The sequence below is a fragment of the Dermochelys coriacea genome, chromosome 2 (assembly GCF_009764565.3).
Source record: "Dermochelys coriacea isolate rDerCor1 chromosome 2, rDerCor1.pri.v4, whole genome shotgun sequence".
Taxonomy (NCBI): Eukaryota; Metazoa; Chordata; order Testudines; family Dermochelyidae; genus Dermochelys; species Dermochelys coriacea.
The window spans coordinates 34,762,040-34,780,497 of record NC_050069.1 but is presented as its reverse complement, the minus strand read 5'-3'; the positions used below and the strand labels follow the sequence as shown (position 1 = coordinate 34,780,497).

General features: G+C 43.7%; 1 protein-coding gene across 11 annotated transcripts in view; it reads left to right on the top strand.

Moving 5' to 3' along the window:
* The window catches only part of OXR1 (oxidation resistance 1), a 454,063-nt gene that overhangs the window by 376,709 nt on the left and 58,896 nt on the right, over positions 1 to 18,458 (top strand). For all 11 annotated transcript variants that reach the window (XM_038388483.2, XM_038388479.2, XM_038388481.2 and 8 more), the window contains 2 exons: positions 1,163 to 1,347; positions 6,552 to 7,348. In XM_038388483.2, coding sequence (XP_038244411.1) covers positions 1,163 to 1,347; positions 6,552 to 7,348 — 982 coding nt within the window. The remainder of the gene's footprint in view (positions 1 to 1,162; positions 1,348 to 6,551; positions 7,349 to 18,458) is intronic.

Sequence of the window (18,458 nt, the reverse complement as noted above, 5' to 3'; positions counted from 1 at the left end):
TAGTTTATTAAACAGTTTCAGCATCTCACCAAGGAGGTGGCTGAATTTCAGTGGTGAAGGATTGAGGCTCTGTGTGAATTTGTAATTTCAAAACAAAAACACCAGAATATCTAAAATATCTAATGTAATCTGTTGCATTAGTGACAAACATCATTACTCTTTGGTGTCTTTCTATTAGCTTTTAAATTTTTAGAAATCTGCTTAATTATCTCTTGCATGCATTGAACCAAAGGGATATTTAGTGTAACATTTTAAGTAAACTTTATTTTGTAATATGTTAGATTTAATAATGTAAAAGTAAAATCTTTTTACAAAATACAACTTAAAGTATTTATTACATGCATTATCTCTTTATAATTACCTGATTGATGGGTCCATCAATTAGGTCAATCTGAGAGGTTTATGCCAGACACATAGGGTATGTCAACACTGCAAAAGATCTATGACTTGGGTTCTCGCGATGGGGCAAAAAATCCTCCCTTGCCAGGTCTCGGAGGACAGGCCTGAGTCCAAACGTCTACACTGCTATTTTCAGTTGACTCAAACTCTAATACTCGCTGCTGCAGGTTGTCTCTTGCAGTGTAGAGGTACCCATACTTCTGCCACTTAGTATGAGGGGAAGCGGAGGCAAATGGCTAGCATAAAATGCTCTCTCTGGCTTACCTCTGAACTGGACATCTCTGAGAAGGGTCAAGCAGCAAACCTCTGAAACAATGACTCTTAAGTTTCTTCTGAAGCTTACTCAGATCCTTATGGTCACCATCTGTAGACGAACATCATCTCATTGCCGAGGCTTTGCTTAGCATGCTTGCTGGAATTCTTGAACACTCTCAACAACACAATTAGTATGTAGAGCCTTCCAGTAGGGAAGAGTTGAGATTTTTTTTTTTGCCCTGAAAAATGGGCAGCAATGGTCCACATCTACTTGGAGAGAAGGTATCATCTTCAACTATATGGACTTGTTTGGTTGGTTGCACAGCACAAGAAGGTGTTGTGGCACTATTGTTAGCTAGCAAAGTTTACTTTAGGATGGACAAACCCCAGAAAAGATGCTATTCTCATAGGAAAGGTGTTTCAAATAGTTTTCTTTAGTTAAAGAACTGAAGATAAACTAAAACTTGAAGGAAACCTTTATCACTTTTTTTTCCCTTTCTCATTTTAGGGTTCGGTCAATGGTGTGCTGCTAGTGACTCCAAATAATATAATGTTTGATCCACATAAAACTGATCCTATGGTCCAAGAGAACGGCTGTGAAGAGTATGGCATCATGTGTCCAATGGAAGAAGTGATGTCAGCTGCTCTGTATAAAGAAATTGTGGACAGCAAAATAAAGGATTCGTTACCCATGTAAGATAGACTTTTTTTTGTAAAACTTGGCAAAAAGTTGTATAGCATCTGCATTAGTAACTATATAGTAAAACAGAGTAAACTTTTTTTGAGAATATCCAAGATTAACTTGGAGAGACCTGGAAAACTGCTTTATTATTTTCATTTTCTTGGTTTATTGTATGTTCTACATACATCAAATGAATTTTAGCTTCCTCATCTCCTGGGCATCATCAACTATTGAGAAAGTTAGCATTTGGCAATAGTTACTATATTTTTGCCTAATATTTACAATTGCTTTCCTATTCTAATGGTTAACAAGCTAACTGTTTGATGGTGACCCCTGCAAAACACAATAGTTTTGAAATGGCCCCAAATCCTTGAGTAATTTTAGATAGAAATCTTAGTTATATTCCTCCTGGTTGACTTCCAAAGAAGCAAATGTGCCTCTCCTTCTTTTTTTTTTTTTTTTTTTAATTGAAGTATAAACAGGACTGAATTTTTTTTCTGCCTCTGTTTTTTTTTTAAAGTAGTATCAGGAATACACTGAACAGCAAAATAAAGGATTCATTATCCATATAAATGCTGGAGCATTGGAAAATGGAACAGGATCTTTCTCACCCTAATGTCAATTGATGTGTAAAAGGAGTCTGAAGCTTAAGCAAAGAGCCTTTTTCCTAAATGTTCATTATGTAATAAACGTGAGGCTTTTAGTTATTGTTTATAAAGCTTTAAATAGTCTGTCCCCAAATTCCTTCCTCTCAATTTCTTTGGGTTTATTTTAGTCACTTGGTGTTATCCTGCTAGTTCTCCAGTTGTCCATATTTTGATCAAAAACAGAATAAATGGGACCTGACTATCTTAACATTAAAACAAGCAGAACTTTTTAAAAAATCAGATTACTCTTAGAAATCATAAAACAGAAGGGCACAAACACTTTAAAGGATATCTTTTTAGGCTGTTTACCTCCTATGTGTAATTTATAATTATAATTTTGCCCAGGGAGACTCCTGCAGCATGGTAAAATAGGGACAGTCAGGCTACACAATTGCTGGTACATTGAGATGGACTTGTCTAGCTATGCTGCATTCTCTGTGGTTCTAAAAGACTTTGGAAGCCAACCAGAAACAATGTCCTCTGGACAAACTGAATTATAGGGCTTGTAATGACATAGAGGTGGTATAAAGAAGCTATAAAAATGACTCAAAATGTCTCATGAAAATTGAGCCTCTTTATAGCAAATTTAACTGTGCTGCGTAATTGGGTGGAGAAAGGGAGAGTTGTGAAATCTCCCAGTAGATCTTTGTTGAGAAGTCCTTCCTGATATTTAAGAAGTCTGGCTTCAGTTTCATCCAATTATTCCTAGTTCAGAACCTCTTATATTGTTGTCAACATTTCTTTCCCTTCTTAGTGTTTGTTTGTACTACTGTGTCAATCTCCCAACCTTAGTTAGAGAAAGCTATATGTATTTAACTCTTATTTTTTCCTAGTGAGTTAATATCTCTAGCCCCTCAATCATTTTATTTTTTTCTTTGATAAGTAGGTGGGAGGTTCCGTGCCTAATAATGAATTGCTGAGAACTGAATGCAGTATTTCAGGTCTGGTCCCTTCAGAGCTGAGTTAGATGGGGATATCATCTCGATGCTGCTTTATTGCCCAAAATCACTTCTGCCTACATATAAATTTTTGGTGTACTTTGCTGAGTTTTCCAAAGCATGGCTGTCTTCCAGGTTTCTCTGGGGAATAACTATTTCATCATAATATTCAGAGTTGCACTTCATCTTTCTTTCTGTGCTTGACACCTAAGTCGTATTAGTGTTTCTTCCGCCTCATGTTTTTACAACATTTCAAAATTTAAACTCGTTTGTTTATAGAGTATGTGGTACTATGGTTGTGCCCAATGTTTTAGATGTGTTTACAACTGGAGCCAGTCCCTGAATAAGGCAGCTGAAGCTCAGAAAGGCATAAAGAACTGAGTGATCCTGTCGTTTTCTTATTCATTTTAAGAAATTGGAGGAATCCTCTCAAGTTTACTAGCCATTCAGCCTGAATGCAATGTAATTGAATAGCATTGTGGACTAACACAACTCCCAATAAGGCTAATAGGACATACAGTAACTCCCCACTTAACATCCTCTCGCTTAACGTTGTTTCGATCTTGCATCCCTGCTCCATTACAGAACATGCTGTTTAAAGTTGTGCAATGTTCTGCTATAACGTCGTTCGGCTGCCTGCTTTGTCCACAGCTGGCAGCCCCCCATCAGCTCCCCTGCGTCCCCCCTCCCCCCCCCAGCGCCTCCTGCCTGCTGGCAGACCCCGAACGTTGATCAGTGCCTTCCCACTCCTCCCACCGCCTCCTGCCCGCAGCAATCATCATTCAGGAAGGAGCGAGGACTCAGCGTGGAGGCTCCCCCTGCCTCCTGAAAGCCACAAACCAGCTGATTGCTGTGGGCAGGAGACCGGGGAGGGAGCAAGGATGAGACATGCGGAATAAAAGAGACAGCAGGGGGAGAAGAGGCGGGTTATGGGTGGAGGCCTGGGGGAAGGGATGGAGTGGGCAGGCTGAGGGTTGATCCCCCTTGCCCCCGGTGCTTGCACAGTAGGGGAAGCTGCAGCTGCTGCTACACAACGTGCTTCTCCTAGCCTATGGTACCTTCAGCCTCCTTGCCTGCCTCATTGTCTGCAGTGCCAGTGGGCTGTGCCTGTGTGGGGTAAGGCGGGGGCACCTCCCATTGCTTCATACTCAATAATGATTATTGTATTAAATTATTTCTTTAAAATTGTTTAAAACTTATGCCTGTATTAAGTTGTTTGTTTAAAATGTACATAATGCCTTTTGTCTGGCCAAAAAAAAAATTCCCTGGAACCTAACACCTTCTCCTTCCCTCCCCCCATTCATATTAATTCTTACGGGGAAATCAGATTCACTTAACATAGTTTCGCTTAACGTCACATTTTTCAGGAACTTAACTACAGCATTAAGTGAGGAGTTACTGTATTCCCAGTAGGTTCATTGGGCCAGTATAATAATGATCTACATATTTACACATAGCAAAAGTACCTTAAAAGAAACATCTGTATAGGCTTGAGAAGATTTTTCAGATATTGGCTCTGGAATCTCATTTCTTTTGTTACTGGTTCCCAAATGTAAATACTGCAGCTGGAAAGCTGATTTTTTTTCTTTTACTATTACATTAATTATTCCTAGTGACTGAGCTCAGAATTACACATTTACAAAGTAAGATAGTTTCAGAGGCATTTATGTTCAGATCCATAACTCCTGGAGAGAGGATGCCTTTCACGTTCTATAGTGTATATGCTTTGTCACCTTACAATTTGTGGAATTAAAAAAGAAATATGTAAAAATTCACACCTGCCTTCTGTAAAATCCTTGTGTGTCATGTTGCTATCTTAGTTGTAAACATCTAAATAGAACCCAAACCTCTGGCAGCCCCGTTACTATAGTGGCAATCCAAATGCTACTATGCTGTGGCTCCTGAAAGTGAGTCATGTTTGTAAAATCGCAGCAGCATTCAAAATTCAAAAAATCTTTATCTGGAGCTGTGGTAGCAGTAGCTAAATTAGATTACAAACTATTTAATTTGGTTAAAGATCGCTTCTGATTGGCTTTCCTATTTCTCATTTATTTCTGCTTCTGCAGATGCTCTCCTGATTATCTACATGAAGAATTGCTTTCCCCCTCTTCCTCATTTCAAAAACTCATTAACTTTTGTAAGCTTCAACAATAAAAATCTGAGACCTTGCACTAACTTTCTTTTTTGTAAGGAATTTAGAATTCACAAGAGCTAAAGGGCTCATGTCAGTTTGTGTAGGCGTGAGACATCTTTTGATTTAGTTAAGATCAAATATATGCTGAGGCTTGCAAGGAATGTATTTAGCAGTATGTATATTCCATACAGATTTTGGTGACTGAGCATTAAGATTGCTTAAATGCATTTCCTATCAGTAACTAAAAAATTGAGGAAATTGTCAGTTTAGGACTTTACCATCCAAACACACTTTAATTCATAGCTTATTACTTAAGCATTATAAGGCCATGTCTACACTTACCAGGGATCGACGCTGCTGTGATCGATGCAGTGGGGGTCGATTTAGCAGGTCTAGTGAGACCCGCTAAATTGACTGCAGAGTACTCTCCGGTCGACTCCGGTATTCCACCGGAACGAGAGGAGTAAGGTAAGTCGACGTGAGACCATCTCCCGTCGACGCAGCTCGGTGTAGACACCGCAGTAAGTCGACCTAAGCTACTTCGACTCCAGCTACATTATTCGTGTAGCTGGAGTAGCATGACTTAGGTCGACTTACCCTGGTAGAGTAGACAAGGCCTTAGTCTGAAACGCAGGCTGAAACTTAATTCCAACCTCCTATCTTAACAATTATACAATATATACTTAAAGATGATGTTACCTGCACTGGTAATGGAATCTGAATCTTACTAGGAATTTAATTTGTTCGGTATATGTATTGTGGGATAAAATGTTCTGAAGATGCCTTTCAAATGGAAGGTGAGTTTTTTGCTTCTTTCCCCAGAGGATGGAAACTTAGGGCACAGACTTCCTAGAAGGCACTAGACAACAGGCACTTTCTAGAATTTTGTTTTTGTTTACTTCTGACTGCAAAAAATACAAGTAAATATATACTTATTGTCCCCATCTTCTCCTGGTACTCCATATCCTAGCACCACTTGTGCTAGTTTATTCTGAAACCTCTACCTTCAGATTGGTAATACATAGTGTTGGTGTCTTACACTGTGAATAAATGATCAGCTTTATACTTACTGTAATGTACCTTTTGTATTTGGCCAGGTCTAAATTGACTATACTAGCAAATCCTCCTAGTGTACTAGTTCCTTGAGTGACAGAAGCACATTATATCAGTATAACTGCCTATACTAGAGCCTTTGCTGGTATATGTGTTGCTCCCCTCACCTGCACCTCCTTCAAAAAAAATAAAAACCCCAATAACTGATGTTACTAAACTGCCAAAAGATTCTGTTATAGACCTGGCATTACAAAATAATCAAATACACTTTATTGTAAGTGACTCTTACAATAATCGTAAAGAGGCTTAGAATCTGTCAAAAAGACTGACTAAATGAGCTTCCAAAGATCCCTTTCAGCATTAACATCTCTAATTTCTTTTAGGGAAAAAGTTCAATAAAAGGCACTTTGTGGTGCTAACTTGAACTCTCCTTTGCTTAACAGAGATGTAGAACCATTATCTGTAAGGGACCTCTGCCATTTCAAGAAAATTACAAGAAGCAATACAGATGAAATGGATTCAAGGGTTCAGGATACAGGGAATGACAGTGCCAGCACAGCCCCTCGGAGCACAGAGGAGTCTCTTTCGGAGGATGTGTTCACAGAATCAGAACTCTCTCCAATATGTGAGGAACTTGTTTCTTCAGATGAGCTTCGACAAGACAAATCTTCTGGTGCCTCATCAGAATCTGTCCAAACGATAAATCAAACTAGCGCAGAATGTTTAACAATAATTTCAGACTCAACTGATGTTCCCAATGACTTAAAATCCAGTGTCGACCTGCCTGTAAGTGACAGTGGGTTTGTTACCCATATTATGGGTTCAGAAACTGTTAAAATGGCAATACAGGGGGGAGAGGACACTGTAGGGGGAAAAGTTACAGATGCCCATCAACAATCTTTGCAAGAAATGCAATCCAGTAAAGGATGTGGCACAGATGTAGACGTAGTCATTGATCAGGATTCCACACTAGAGAAAACACACAAAAGAGAGTGTGAGGTAAAAAAGCAATGTCTACTTTGTGAAGACATCACAGACTCCCAAAAAAAAGAGACCATCACCAAGGGAAAACTAGTGAAAGAACTAACTCAAGATTCAGACATAGACGTTGAAGAGCTTCGTGAACTCTGGAAGATTCACACTATGCAACAAACCAAGCAGCAAAGAAAAAACATGCAGCAAGATTCACAAAAAGAAATGAAGCACAAAATGGAGGTTGCAGAAGATGGACAAGCGGATGGTAAGTGAGTCAAGATCTAAGGTTATAGAATAAAATAAACATGAAAATATTTTTCAACCGTCCCGTCCCCCCATCACCACAACAAAAAAGCTGCAGCTTTTAAAAGTACTAAACTTTCAATGCATTTACTAACTATTGAGGTTTTCTTTAGAATGATCTACATCTACCTGTATGTGCATACTGAAATTTCTCCCTGGCTTGATGACAGAATATAATTCATACTACTTAGGGGGAGGGTTACTATTGGAGTAATTGGATAGAGAGAGTGGCAGACTTGGATTTGCATTCTTCCAGTCACTGTCTCAGACCTTGTGTTCATAGCTGTGTTTAAACTTAATGGAGAATCAAATCAGCTGATATGAGGACTGTGGCTGATGGATCAATGTAGAACCCAAGACCAATTGTGATCCTTAGTATGTCGGTTAAGTGATTTAATGCGTGGGCCCAGGAAGGCTCTCTCTGGTTGGATGAATTTCACCCTTGGTACTGGACATATGCAGTATAGCTGAGAACTCTAACTTTTTGAATTTCATAACCTTTTGGGGACTTGAATCTCTATATGTTGGCAAAATGTATCTTGCTTGGAGTGTGAGAAAATACATCCCTGAGTAACGTACGTTTTGCCGGCATAAGTGGTAGTGTGCACAGCGCTGTGTCAGCGGGAGAGCTTCTCCTGCCAACATAGCTACTGCTGCTTGTTAGGGGTGGTTTAATTATGTTGACGGGAGAGCTCTCTCGCATTATCATAGAGTGACTACACGAGAGATATTACAGCAGTGCAGCTGCATTGGTACAGCTGTCACCACTGCAAGCTCTCTAGTGTGGACATGGCCTTACTCATATTTTATCATTCCTTTATGTTTGATGCTGAAATGGAATAAGATTAAACATACAAAGGCCTTTCACGATGCAGGAGCCAAATACAGAATTAATTCTCAGATGTGGAAAATGAATTTCTAGTTTTCTGCACATCTTCATTCCTTTAAAAGGTCAGTTCAAGTGTTTGCTTATGTCTATTCCATTCTAGGCATCTACATGTACCGTTATCGGAGACTTTTGCCTTAGGGGTCAACTGTGGTGCCCCCTTGAGTTCCACATTCATGTGTCGGTGTATCAGGCACCACCAGCCCTATGCTCACTGTTCCTTCTTACCACCGATGGTGGTTAGTCAGGCCACCTTTTCTTGCATAGCAAGGGCTAACGATTTCGGCTCTTCTGACTTTGAGCCTTAAGGTCTTGTAAATAGTTTGTTTATAGTAATTAACTTCTAGCTACCCTTCACAACTACTGAATACTAGAGTCCCATTGGGGACTTCACCCCAGCCTGGGCATACCCCGGTCTCCGAGGATTAAGCCTTGCTTGGATTACATCAGGCTTATGCCTGTTACTGACCCACACAGCAGTTGCCACAGGTGCTTGGGGGAATCGTATGTGAAGGACAAGTATCATATCTGTAAAAAAAATTTTGACCCAGAAAGAGCGTGATATCTGTTTGAGGGCTCTCCTCTTGGAGGCTGCCCTCCGACCAGCTTCTGAGCCATCCCAGCCAGACTTTACCCCTGGTACTTTGGCCTCTGTGCATAGCGCACTCCTGGCACTAATGCCTAGAAAGACCAAGAAGCACGGCTCCCTGGTACCAGGCAAAGGACCCAGCTCGGGCTGCCTACCCACACTGGAGCCACATGGATGTGCCTCCCCAGTCAGGACCCTTATCCCCCCAAAGGATCCACCGCCAACTCCTGGGAGCAGTAGGTGATCCAGATTTGTGGCGGGACTGACTCGTTCCCAGGCTCTCCCAGTGCTGAGAGAGCAGAGGCCTGTACCAGCGCCGCTGGCACTGCATGTGTCGCAGGAAGCAGCAAAGGCTCCATATGAGAGCAAGCCAGCTGCCAAGACCCTTCCACAGACAGTTGAGCATGGCCGATCTCCTGAACAAAGGCAGCACTCTCCAACTCCATGCCACAGATCTCCGAAGGGTTCAAGTACCTCCAGGCTGACTGGTCGTCTGTGCAGCCAATGAGGAGGACAGGCAGGAGCACACCAGTTCAACCCCCAAAAATGAAGAGACCAAAGACTGGACCTTTTCAGGAGGAAAATGTATTTGACAGCCAGCCTGCAATTCTGGGTGGCAAACCGCCAGGCTCTCTTGAGCAGGTACAATTTTAACTTATGGGAATCCCTCTGTAAGTTCAAGGAGTCCCTCCCCCAAGTTTTGGCCCAGGAATTCGGCACCCTGGTGAAGGAGGGTATCGCAAGGTCTTGGCAACCTCGACAGGGGTCAGCAAGGAGGCACCCTGGTGGAGGAGGGTACCACAGCAGCGAGTTGCTCTCTTCAAATGGCATGGGTCGTGGCTGACTCTGCGGCCAGGGTGATCATGTTGGTGGTGGTCATGAGGCGCAGCTCCTGACTTCAGATTGCTTACGTGTCCCAAGAAATGCAGACTTCAATCCAGGACTTCCCGTTTGAGGGGAATGGACTCTTTGCAGAGCAGACAGATGCGAAGCTGCATGAGTTGAGGGATATTCGTGCCACCCTTTGCTTGCTGGGTCTGCATACGCCACAGTCTCTGAGGAAGCATTTCTGGCTGCCCTTGCCACCAAGGTCTTGGCAACCTTGACAGGGGTCAGCAAGGAGAAGGGATAGACACAAGCTTTAGTTGTCGCTGCCCCTCCTTCTCCCACTCACCTGTGCATCCAGGCTCAGCAAAGCATCCTTGAGGCCAGAAGCACTCATTTTGAAGGCGCTCTCCGGAGCGACGACCCAGTTAACTCCCCAGATCCACCTTGTTCTTTCCTCAACTGTCTTCGTCCCTACCATATGGCCTGGTCGCGGGTCACTTCGGACTGCTGGGTGCTAGAGATAGTATCTTGGGAGTATACCCTGCAGTTCTCGGCCAAATCAGACCTGATCTCCCATATGAAAAACCACGCACTCACCACAGCGCACATCTGCCTGTGGTTGTTGGGCCACATGGCTGCATATACATACATGGTCAGTTGTTTGGCTCCATCTCCGGCCTCTGCAAGCATGGCTGGCATCGGTCTACGTCCCCAACAGGCATGACCTAAACCGGGTACTCAGGGTGCCAGATCACATCCGGTCATCCCTGGATTGGTGGTTGGACCCCAGGTCAGTGCTGGAGGAAGTTCTTTTTGCGGCTCCATCGCTGACCCTGGTCTCTTATGCTTCGGACTTGAGCTGGGGAGCCCATCTAGGCGAGCTCAGCATGCAGGACCGCAGGTTGTGGGACGATCTGGCCCTCCAGATCAACGTCAGGGAGCTCAGAGTGGTTCGCCTGTCCTGTCAGACCTTCTTGCCCCACTTGAAGGGCAAGGTGGTGCAGGTCTTGACGGACAATACTGCTGCAATTTATTAAATCAACAGGCAGGGTGGAGCCAGGTCGTCAGCCCTTTGCACAGAAGTTCTCTGCCTTTGGGACTTTCTGTGTGTGGCATGCTGTTCATCTAGTAGCCACACACTTGCCCAGGACCAGGAGTGTATTAGCGGATCACTTCAGCAGGACCTTCTCATCTTGCCACAAGTGGTCGCTCCATCCAGACGTGGTCAATACAATCTTCCAGAAGTGGGGGACTCCCCAGGTGGCCTTTTCAAGTCCAGGCAGAATAGGAAATGCCACGTGTTCTGTTCGATCCTGGGGATGGGATGGGCCTCCCTGTCAGACGCATTTCTCATCCCGTGGTCAGGAACTCTGATGTATGCCTTCCTGCCAGTGCCGTCGATTCACAGGGTGAAGATCAAATAGGACAGGGCGCAGAGGTTCTCAAACAAATTTATTGGTGGCCTCAGAGCGTGGCCACCAACTCTGGCTGGTGGCCATGCTGACAATTTTTTCCTAAAATATTTAATGAACTTTAGGAAAAACAAATAAATATGCACATATACATGCCCAAATCATTGTAATTTATTCAGATTATTAGGGTTTTTTCAGACTAAGTAATAAAAATTGACAGTTGTCTCTATTCTTTACTGGACATAAAGAGAATAGAAACACAAATAATGTGCTTTGCATGTTCTTTCCTTTTTTGTTTTTTTTCTTTTGGTTGCGCTTTTTTCCCCCTAAGACTTGCTAGCAGATAAGTCTTCTGCTGTGAAGTGATATTTGTATCTTTATTAATATCACTTTTCACAGCAGTCTTACTCGGCCCCAGAAAGCCCTGGGACAAATTAAGCCCTGGATGGGGAGGTGGGCAGGGGAGCAGTGGGGCCCAGGGACAATGTGGGGGGGCGGGTAGGGGGTGGTGAGCCTGGAGCTGGAGCCTGAACCAGAGCCTGCCACAGCTTGGACGGAGCCTGAAGCCCCATGGCTGAAGCCTGCCTCCCCCACCTCCGGGGAAAGTGGGGAATTCACCAGCTGCCTGCACCTCTGGCATTTGTCTCCGGAGGGGGACAGGGCTCAACTGCTGCTGACAGCCATGGGAGAGGGGCCACTTATTTGCGCCCACCCCCACCACAGCCCAGGAGGCAGTGGCTGCAAGAAAAGGACCTGGTGGTTGCATGCGGCCACAGTGGCTGTATGTGAGGAAACACTGTACCTAATAGCCCTCACGTGGCCTCACCAGCACTAGTTCGGCATGCCGCTGGACCTTTTGGTAGCTGCCCTGCTGCAGCTGCCCCTTTGGCTGTATTTGCTGTCCCAGAACCACGAGAACCTGGCGGCGCTACATTTGACAGCATGGCTAAACGCGGACAAACCGGAATGCTCGGCCCAGGTTCAGCAGGTCGTGCGGGTAGCAGGAAACCCTCCACCAGAGCAACTTACCTGGCCAAATGGAAAAGGTTCATGTGCTGGGCCTCGGAATAGCATATCCAGGCTGAGCAGGTCTCTGCAGGAGATCTTGGATTATCTTCTGCACCTCAAGCTCCAAGGTTTGTCCCTGTCGCAATCAGGGTCTACCTGGCCAATATTTTGGCTTTACTCCTCCATTCCATGGCAATTCACTCTGCGTTCACGACAACAGCCCGGTTTTTGAAAGGTCTGGAGCGTCTCTACCCGCACTTCTGGGATCCCGTCCCTCCCTGGGACCTGAATCTCGTGCTGTTGGGACTCCTGGGGCACCCCTTCGAGCCTCTGGCTTCCTGATCTCTCCTGGAAGATTTTGTTCCTGGTTGCGATATCGTCGGCCTGCAGGGTGTCTGAGATCAGGGCACTTACTTCAGAACCTTTCTATACAGTATTCTACAAGGATAAGGTCCAGCTGCGTCCGCACCTGGTGTTTCTGCCCAAGGTAGTTTCCCAATTTCATACCGACCAGGACGCATACTTACTTGTCTCTTTCCCGAAGCCTCATAAATCAGAAGAGTAATGCAGGTAGCATGTCCTGGACGTCAGGAGGGTGCTGGACTTCTACATTTACGGAATGGCTTTGTCCTGTCAGTTGATGCAGCTCTTTGTTTCAGTAGCAGACAAAATGAAGGGTCGCCCAGTGTCTGCTCAAAGGTTTTCGTCCTGGATCACTGCCTGCATCCGTTACTGTTATGAGCTGGCAAATGTGCCTCCGCCAGTAGTCGTGATGGCACACTCGACTACAGCATCATTAGTGGCCTTCCTGGTGCAGGTTCCAATCAAAAAGCTCTGTAGAGTGGCTACCTGGTAGTCTGTCCACACATTCGCATCTCATTATACACTTAACTAGCAAGCTCGAGACAATGCTGGCTTTGGTAGAACAGTGGTGCAAGCTGCACAACCGTGAACTCTGAGCCCACCTCCATGGACACTGCTTGTGAGTCACCTAGAATGGAATCGAAATGAGCAAGTACTTGAAGAAAAAACTGTTGCCTACCTTTTCGTAACTACTGCTTGTTTGAGATGTGTTGCTCATGTCCATTCCATTACCTGTCCTCCTGCCCCTCTGTCGGAGTTGCCGCAAGAAGGAACTGAGAGGGTGTAGGGCCAGCAGTGCCTGATGTACCGACACATGAGCGCAGCACTTAAGGAGGCGACACAGCCGACCCTACAGATACCACTAAGGCAGAAATCTCTGACCGTGCACATGGGCGCACAGACACCTAGAATGCAACACATCTCAAAGAACAACAGTTACGAAAGGGTAGGTAACAGTTTTTTCTGTGTGGTTTTAGTTGCAAATTACTGCGACAATCTTTGAGTGTAATTCAGATCAAAACTTGCAGTTTGTCAAGAATGTAAAATCTCTGAATGGCATTATTTCTAAATAAAAATCTTTCACATTTTGTGGTTTTGGTTTTTTAATTGTCTGGTCATTTTATGATGCACTAATGGAGAATTAGCACTTTAAACCATGCACTTATGTATCAGGTTTAAAAAAAAAAACCAGGATAGTACTTATATGAAACGTAACTCTGAAAGGATGTTCACATTCAAGCCAGTCCATATATATCATTAAAAGTACCACTATGTTTAATTACAATATATTCTTGGGCTGGCTGGACTTCATTTTATATCTCAACATCTGGTGTGGCTAGCTGTCTGATCTAGTTACAGAAGTAACTGCATTTTGAAAGGACAGCCCATATAATTGTTGCATCATTCTGTGGTAATAAGTTTGACTTTAATACCCTAAATTGCTACGGGAAGTGTTATATTACACACTATCTCCCCTAGCTGGACTTGGCAATTTTGGATTGTATCTTTAGTAAGATCACAGGGAGAAGTTCTCCCAAGGCTCCCATCCCCACATCTTAAAGTTGGTACTAATAGTCCCATTATTGCACTAGGCACCATTCAGAAACTTTTGAAAGGACATCTTATATTTAATAAAAGGAGGACTTGTGGCACCTTAGAGACTAACAAATTTGTTTAAATAAAATAAATGTTAGTCTCTAAGGTGCCACAAGTCCTCCCTTTCTTTTTGTGGATACAAACTAACACAGCTGCTACTCTGAAACCTCTCATATTTAATGACATTCTGAATGTACAGTTCAGTTTGCATAAAAATGCTTGCAGAAAAATATATAGACAAAACTTTGTTATAGTTATACCTATTCATAAATTATCTGAAAAAAGGGGTGAACAGAGAAAGTTCTGAAAACTATACTAAATTATTCAAGATAGTTAAGTAGAAAACTGACTGCAAAGAGTTACAAAAGGATCTCACAAAACTGGGTGACAGGGCAAAAAATGAAATTCAGTGTTAAGTGCAAAGTAATGAACACTGGAAAACATAATCCCAACTATGCATACAAAATGATGGTGTCTAAATTAGAAAGACCTTGAAGTCATTGTGGGTAGATGCCTGAAAACATCTGTTGACTGTGCAGTGGCAGTCAAAAAAGCTAACAATGTTAGGAATCATTAGGAAGGGGATAGATCGTATGACAGAAAATATCATAATGACTTTATATAAATCCATCGGTATCCCAACACCTTGAATATTGAGTACAGGGCTGGTGGTCTCATCGCAAAAAAGATATATTAGAATTAGAAAAGGTACAGAGAATGGCAATAAAAATGATTAAGGCTATGGGACTGCTTTCATATGAGGAGAGATTAAAAAAAACTGGGACTGGTCAACTTAAAAAAAGAGGCGACTAAGGTCAGGGTTAAGATAGAGGTCTATAAAATCATGACGATATTGAGTTGGTGCATAGGGAAGTGTTTTACCCCTTCACCTAACACAGGAACTAGGAGTTACCCAATGTAATTAAGAGGCAACAAACTTAAAACAAACATAAGGAAGTACTTCATCACATAAGGCACAGTCAAACTGTGGAACTCATTGCCATGGGATATTATGAAGGCCAATAATGATTAAGGGTTCAAAAAAGAATTGGATAAGTTCATGGAGGATAGGTTCTTCAATGGTTATTAACCAGGGTGGTCAAAGATGCAACCCCGTGTGCCAGGTGTCCCTAAACCTCCAACTGCTAGAAGCTGGGACTGTACAACGGGATGCTTCATACCATTAGGATGCTTAAGATTGCTGTTCAAACGTGTGTACGTGATCTAGGAAGTATTTTATAATACAACATTTAATTCATGGGAAATGGAGAAACCACAGAAGGATTTTTAAACTATTTAATTTGTTGTCCAATATTATTTTGATTATATTATTCTCTTTGTATTTCCATATGGTTGTGTGTTCCCACAGAGCCCCCCCTGATGTTGGAATCAGATAAGATGCATGGAATATAAATTTCACTCTCAGGGCTAGGTCCACATATTCTCAGTGTGGGTGGTTGTCTCTCTGTAGCTATAGAGGGCAGAGTCGAAGCCAATTGCGTGGCTGACAAGGAACTAACCACCACATTCAGAAGTCCCACTCAGTTTTGTTCTGCCTCCTATAGCTACTGGCACCTATTGTGAGGTGTTTTGTTTTTTTGTCTTTTTTTTAAGAGGGAGGCAGCAAGCTGAAGAGGTGGTTTGTCCGCCTCCTAGAATTACCACAGCGGTGGGGGGCGGGGCGGAAGGTGTCTGATAGCCAGGCCGTGAATGTTTTTTGAAGGATGGCTGAAAAATGAAGACAGCTGTTCAGCTGCAAGTGGCAGTTACGTTGAAGGGGACTGCCCTGTGTGGGGAAACCATAAGCAGGACCAACCAAAACAACCACAAATACAGTAAGGAGCTGCTAGTTGGTCTTTTTCACACATGCACCCTATGGCAGCATAGGTCTCATCGTTCCTTCTCCTTTTTCTTGTTGAGCAATTTGATCTCCTTCCCTTAGCCCCAGGGGAAGTTAGGAATTTTGCACAGGGGGGAAAGAAGAAATTCCCTCTTGGGCTAGAGAGCTCCCGAGTTTGGCAAGAAAAGTGCCTTCACCTCAGAGGTTGTCTTCTTGTGAGCCCCAGGGAGCAGCTGAGTGTCCCCTTACAGTCATTTTATCCACTCTGAAAAGAGCAGGGATAAAGAGATGCCTTTTAGCAGAAGAGGTTCACAGGGCTCACCATGTGATTGATTCCCAGTCCCCACCTCCCCCCAGGAGTAAATTTTAAGAAAATGGGTTCAAGAAATTGCCTGAGAAAACTGGCCTATTCTTCTGGGGATAGCAGTTCCTCTGACTTGTCACCAAAGAACACTAGCGCTAAAGTCTCTGCTCACAAGGTATTCATGCAAAAAGGGATTCCAAGGGTATGTCTTCACTACCAATGTTAAAGCGCTGCCGTGGCAGTGCTTTAATGTTGCTGTGTAGTCACTCCCATGAGGGTGTATCTACCAGTGCTGGGAGCACAGCTCCACGTGCTGGTCCACTGTCTACACTGACACTTTACAGCACTGAAACTTGCATCGCTCGAGGTGGGGGTGTTTTTTCACACCTCTGAGCGAGAAATTTTCAGTGCTGTAAAGGGGCAGTGTAGACAAGGCCTAGGTGTTGCTGGGCTGTTTAGCCTTGGGGGTTGGGGCTTTGTAGTAGGATTGCTGGAAACTACTTCTGCTACTCAGGTGGCTGGCTGCAGCAGCTTCAGCTTAACTGGTCTGGGAGGGCCTCTCTGGCAGAATGCCTGGGGCAATTAGAGGAAGAGGAATAGGAATAGAGACATTTGACAGAAAAAAGCTCAAAAATGCCTTGGCTAACTGTATGCCCCTGATGCTGCAGTTCTATGTATCCTTTTTGTGGCTGCTCCTCTAAGTGTGGAAGGGGAGACTGGAGCAAATCTAAGCCCAGAAAGGGGAGCTAACAGTCTTCTGCAAGGCAGATTCCAGCACTAGAAACTACCCCTGTCTGCAGTCACGAGAAGTCCAATGAGCAACACCTGGGGAGGAGACTATTAAAATTTAAATACCAATGCCCCTCTCATTCTCATCCTCTCATCCAGAGAGAGATCCTGGATGTGGTTCAACTAGAGTACATCATAGAATGTTTCAGTTTCTGAATCATCATTTTCTCCCTTCTCCACTATCCTCAAATCCCCAAAAGAGAGAGGGGAATAATCCATAAATAATATTTTGCAAATCAGCACAAGAATCTTGCTATGGAGATGTTCTCCTGCCTGTATTCAATCTTGTCCTGGTACCCAAGGAATCTGGGGATGACAGAGAGGCATTGGATTTAGAACACCTGACCAAGTTCATAAGGAGGATCAGATTCAAGACGGAAACCTTGAAGTCCGTTTTGCCAGAGGGATTACTTTACATCAGTCATCTTGAAAGAAGACTGCCTTCATGTGCCAGGTCACCCATTAAGTGCACAGGAGGTTTCTGAGGTTCGTTCATGGCACCAATCACTTTCAATGCAAAGTGCTGCTTCTCACATTATCATCTGAACCTCATGCAGTCACAAAAGTCCTTGTCTATTTGGTGGCTCTTGTCAGGCAGAAGCGAATACAGATGTACCTTTTCCGGTATGACATTCTCATCAGAGCCTGTCCGAGGAGTGCTCCACTCGAGTACCTTAGACCATGATCCAAATGTTGCACAGCGTGGGCGTATAGTTCCCCCATCTTAAAATAAGGGGTAGAAAGCTCTTTGCCAGTTCTCCTGATTATTTCCATTTTTGATGATCTGATCTGTCCCTGGTCTTGCATAGATCAGATAAATGGGGTTCAACTGTAAATTTAAAGCACATTCAAAAATTAATTGCAAGAAGGGGTGGTTGTGCACATTGAATAAGTGACACTGTTACTTTCAGTAAAATGTAGTTAATGTTTTTTTTATTTTCACAAAATGTAAAAACTAAAGATTCTCTGTAAAAATGCAAATTCTGCATTTTTTCATGGCAAACTGATTTCTAGGATCCCTAGAAATGAGGCATGGTCTGGGCCCCATTATGCTTGCTTTCTGGACAGTGCCTTAGGGTTTTCGGCAGACAGAGTAATTTAGAGCTTTTAGAGATCGTTAATTTACATAGAAATACAGGTTAGTGATTGAATGGCTTGCTACCCTCTGTACATACCTGCACCTCCTGAGTTATTGGCCATATCTAAGGATCAGGACCCTAGTTCAGTAGTTACCAAACTTGTTCCACCGCTTGTGCAGGGAAAGCCGCTGGTGGGCTGGGCCGGTTTGTTTCCCTGCTGCGTCCACAGGTTCGGCCAATCGCGGCTCCCAGTGGCCACGGTTCGCTGCTCCAGGCCAATGGGGGCTGCTGGAAGTGGTGCGGTCCAAGGGATGTACTGGCCACCACTTCCAGCAGCCCCCATTGGCCTGGAGCAGCGAACCGCGGCCACAGGGAGCC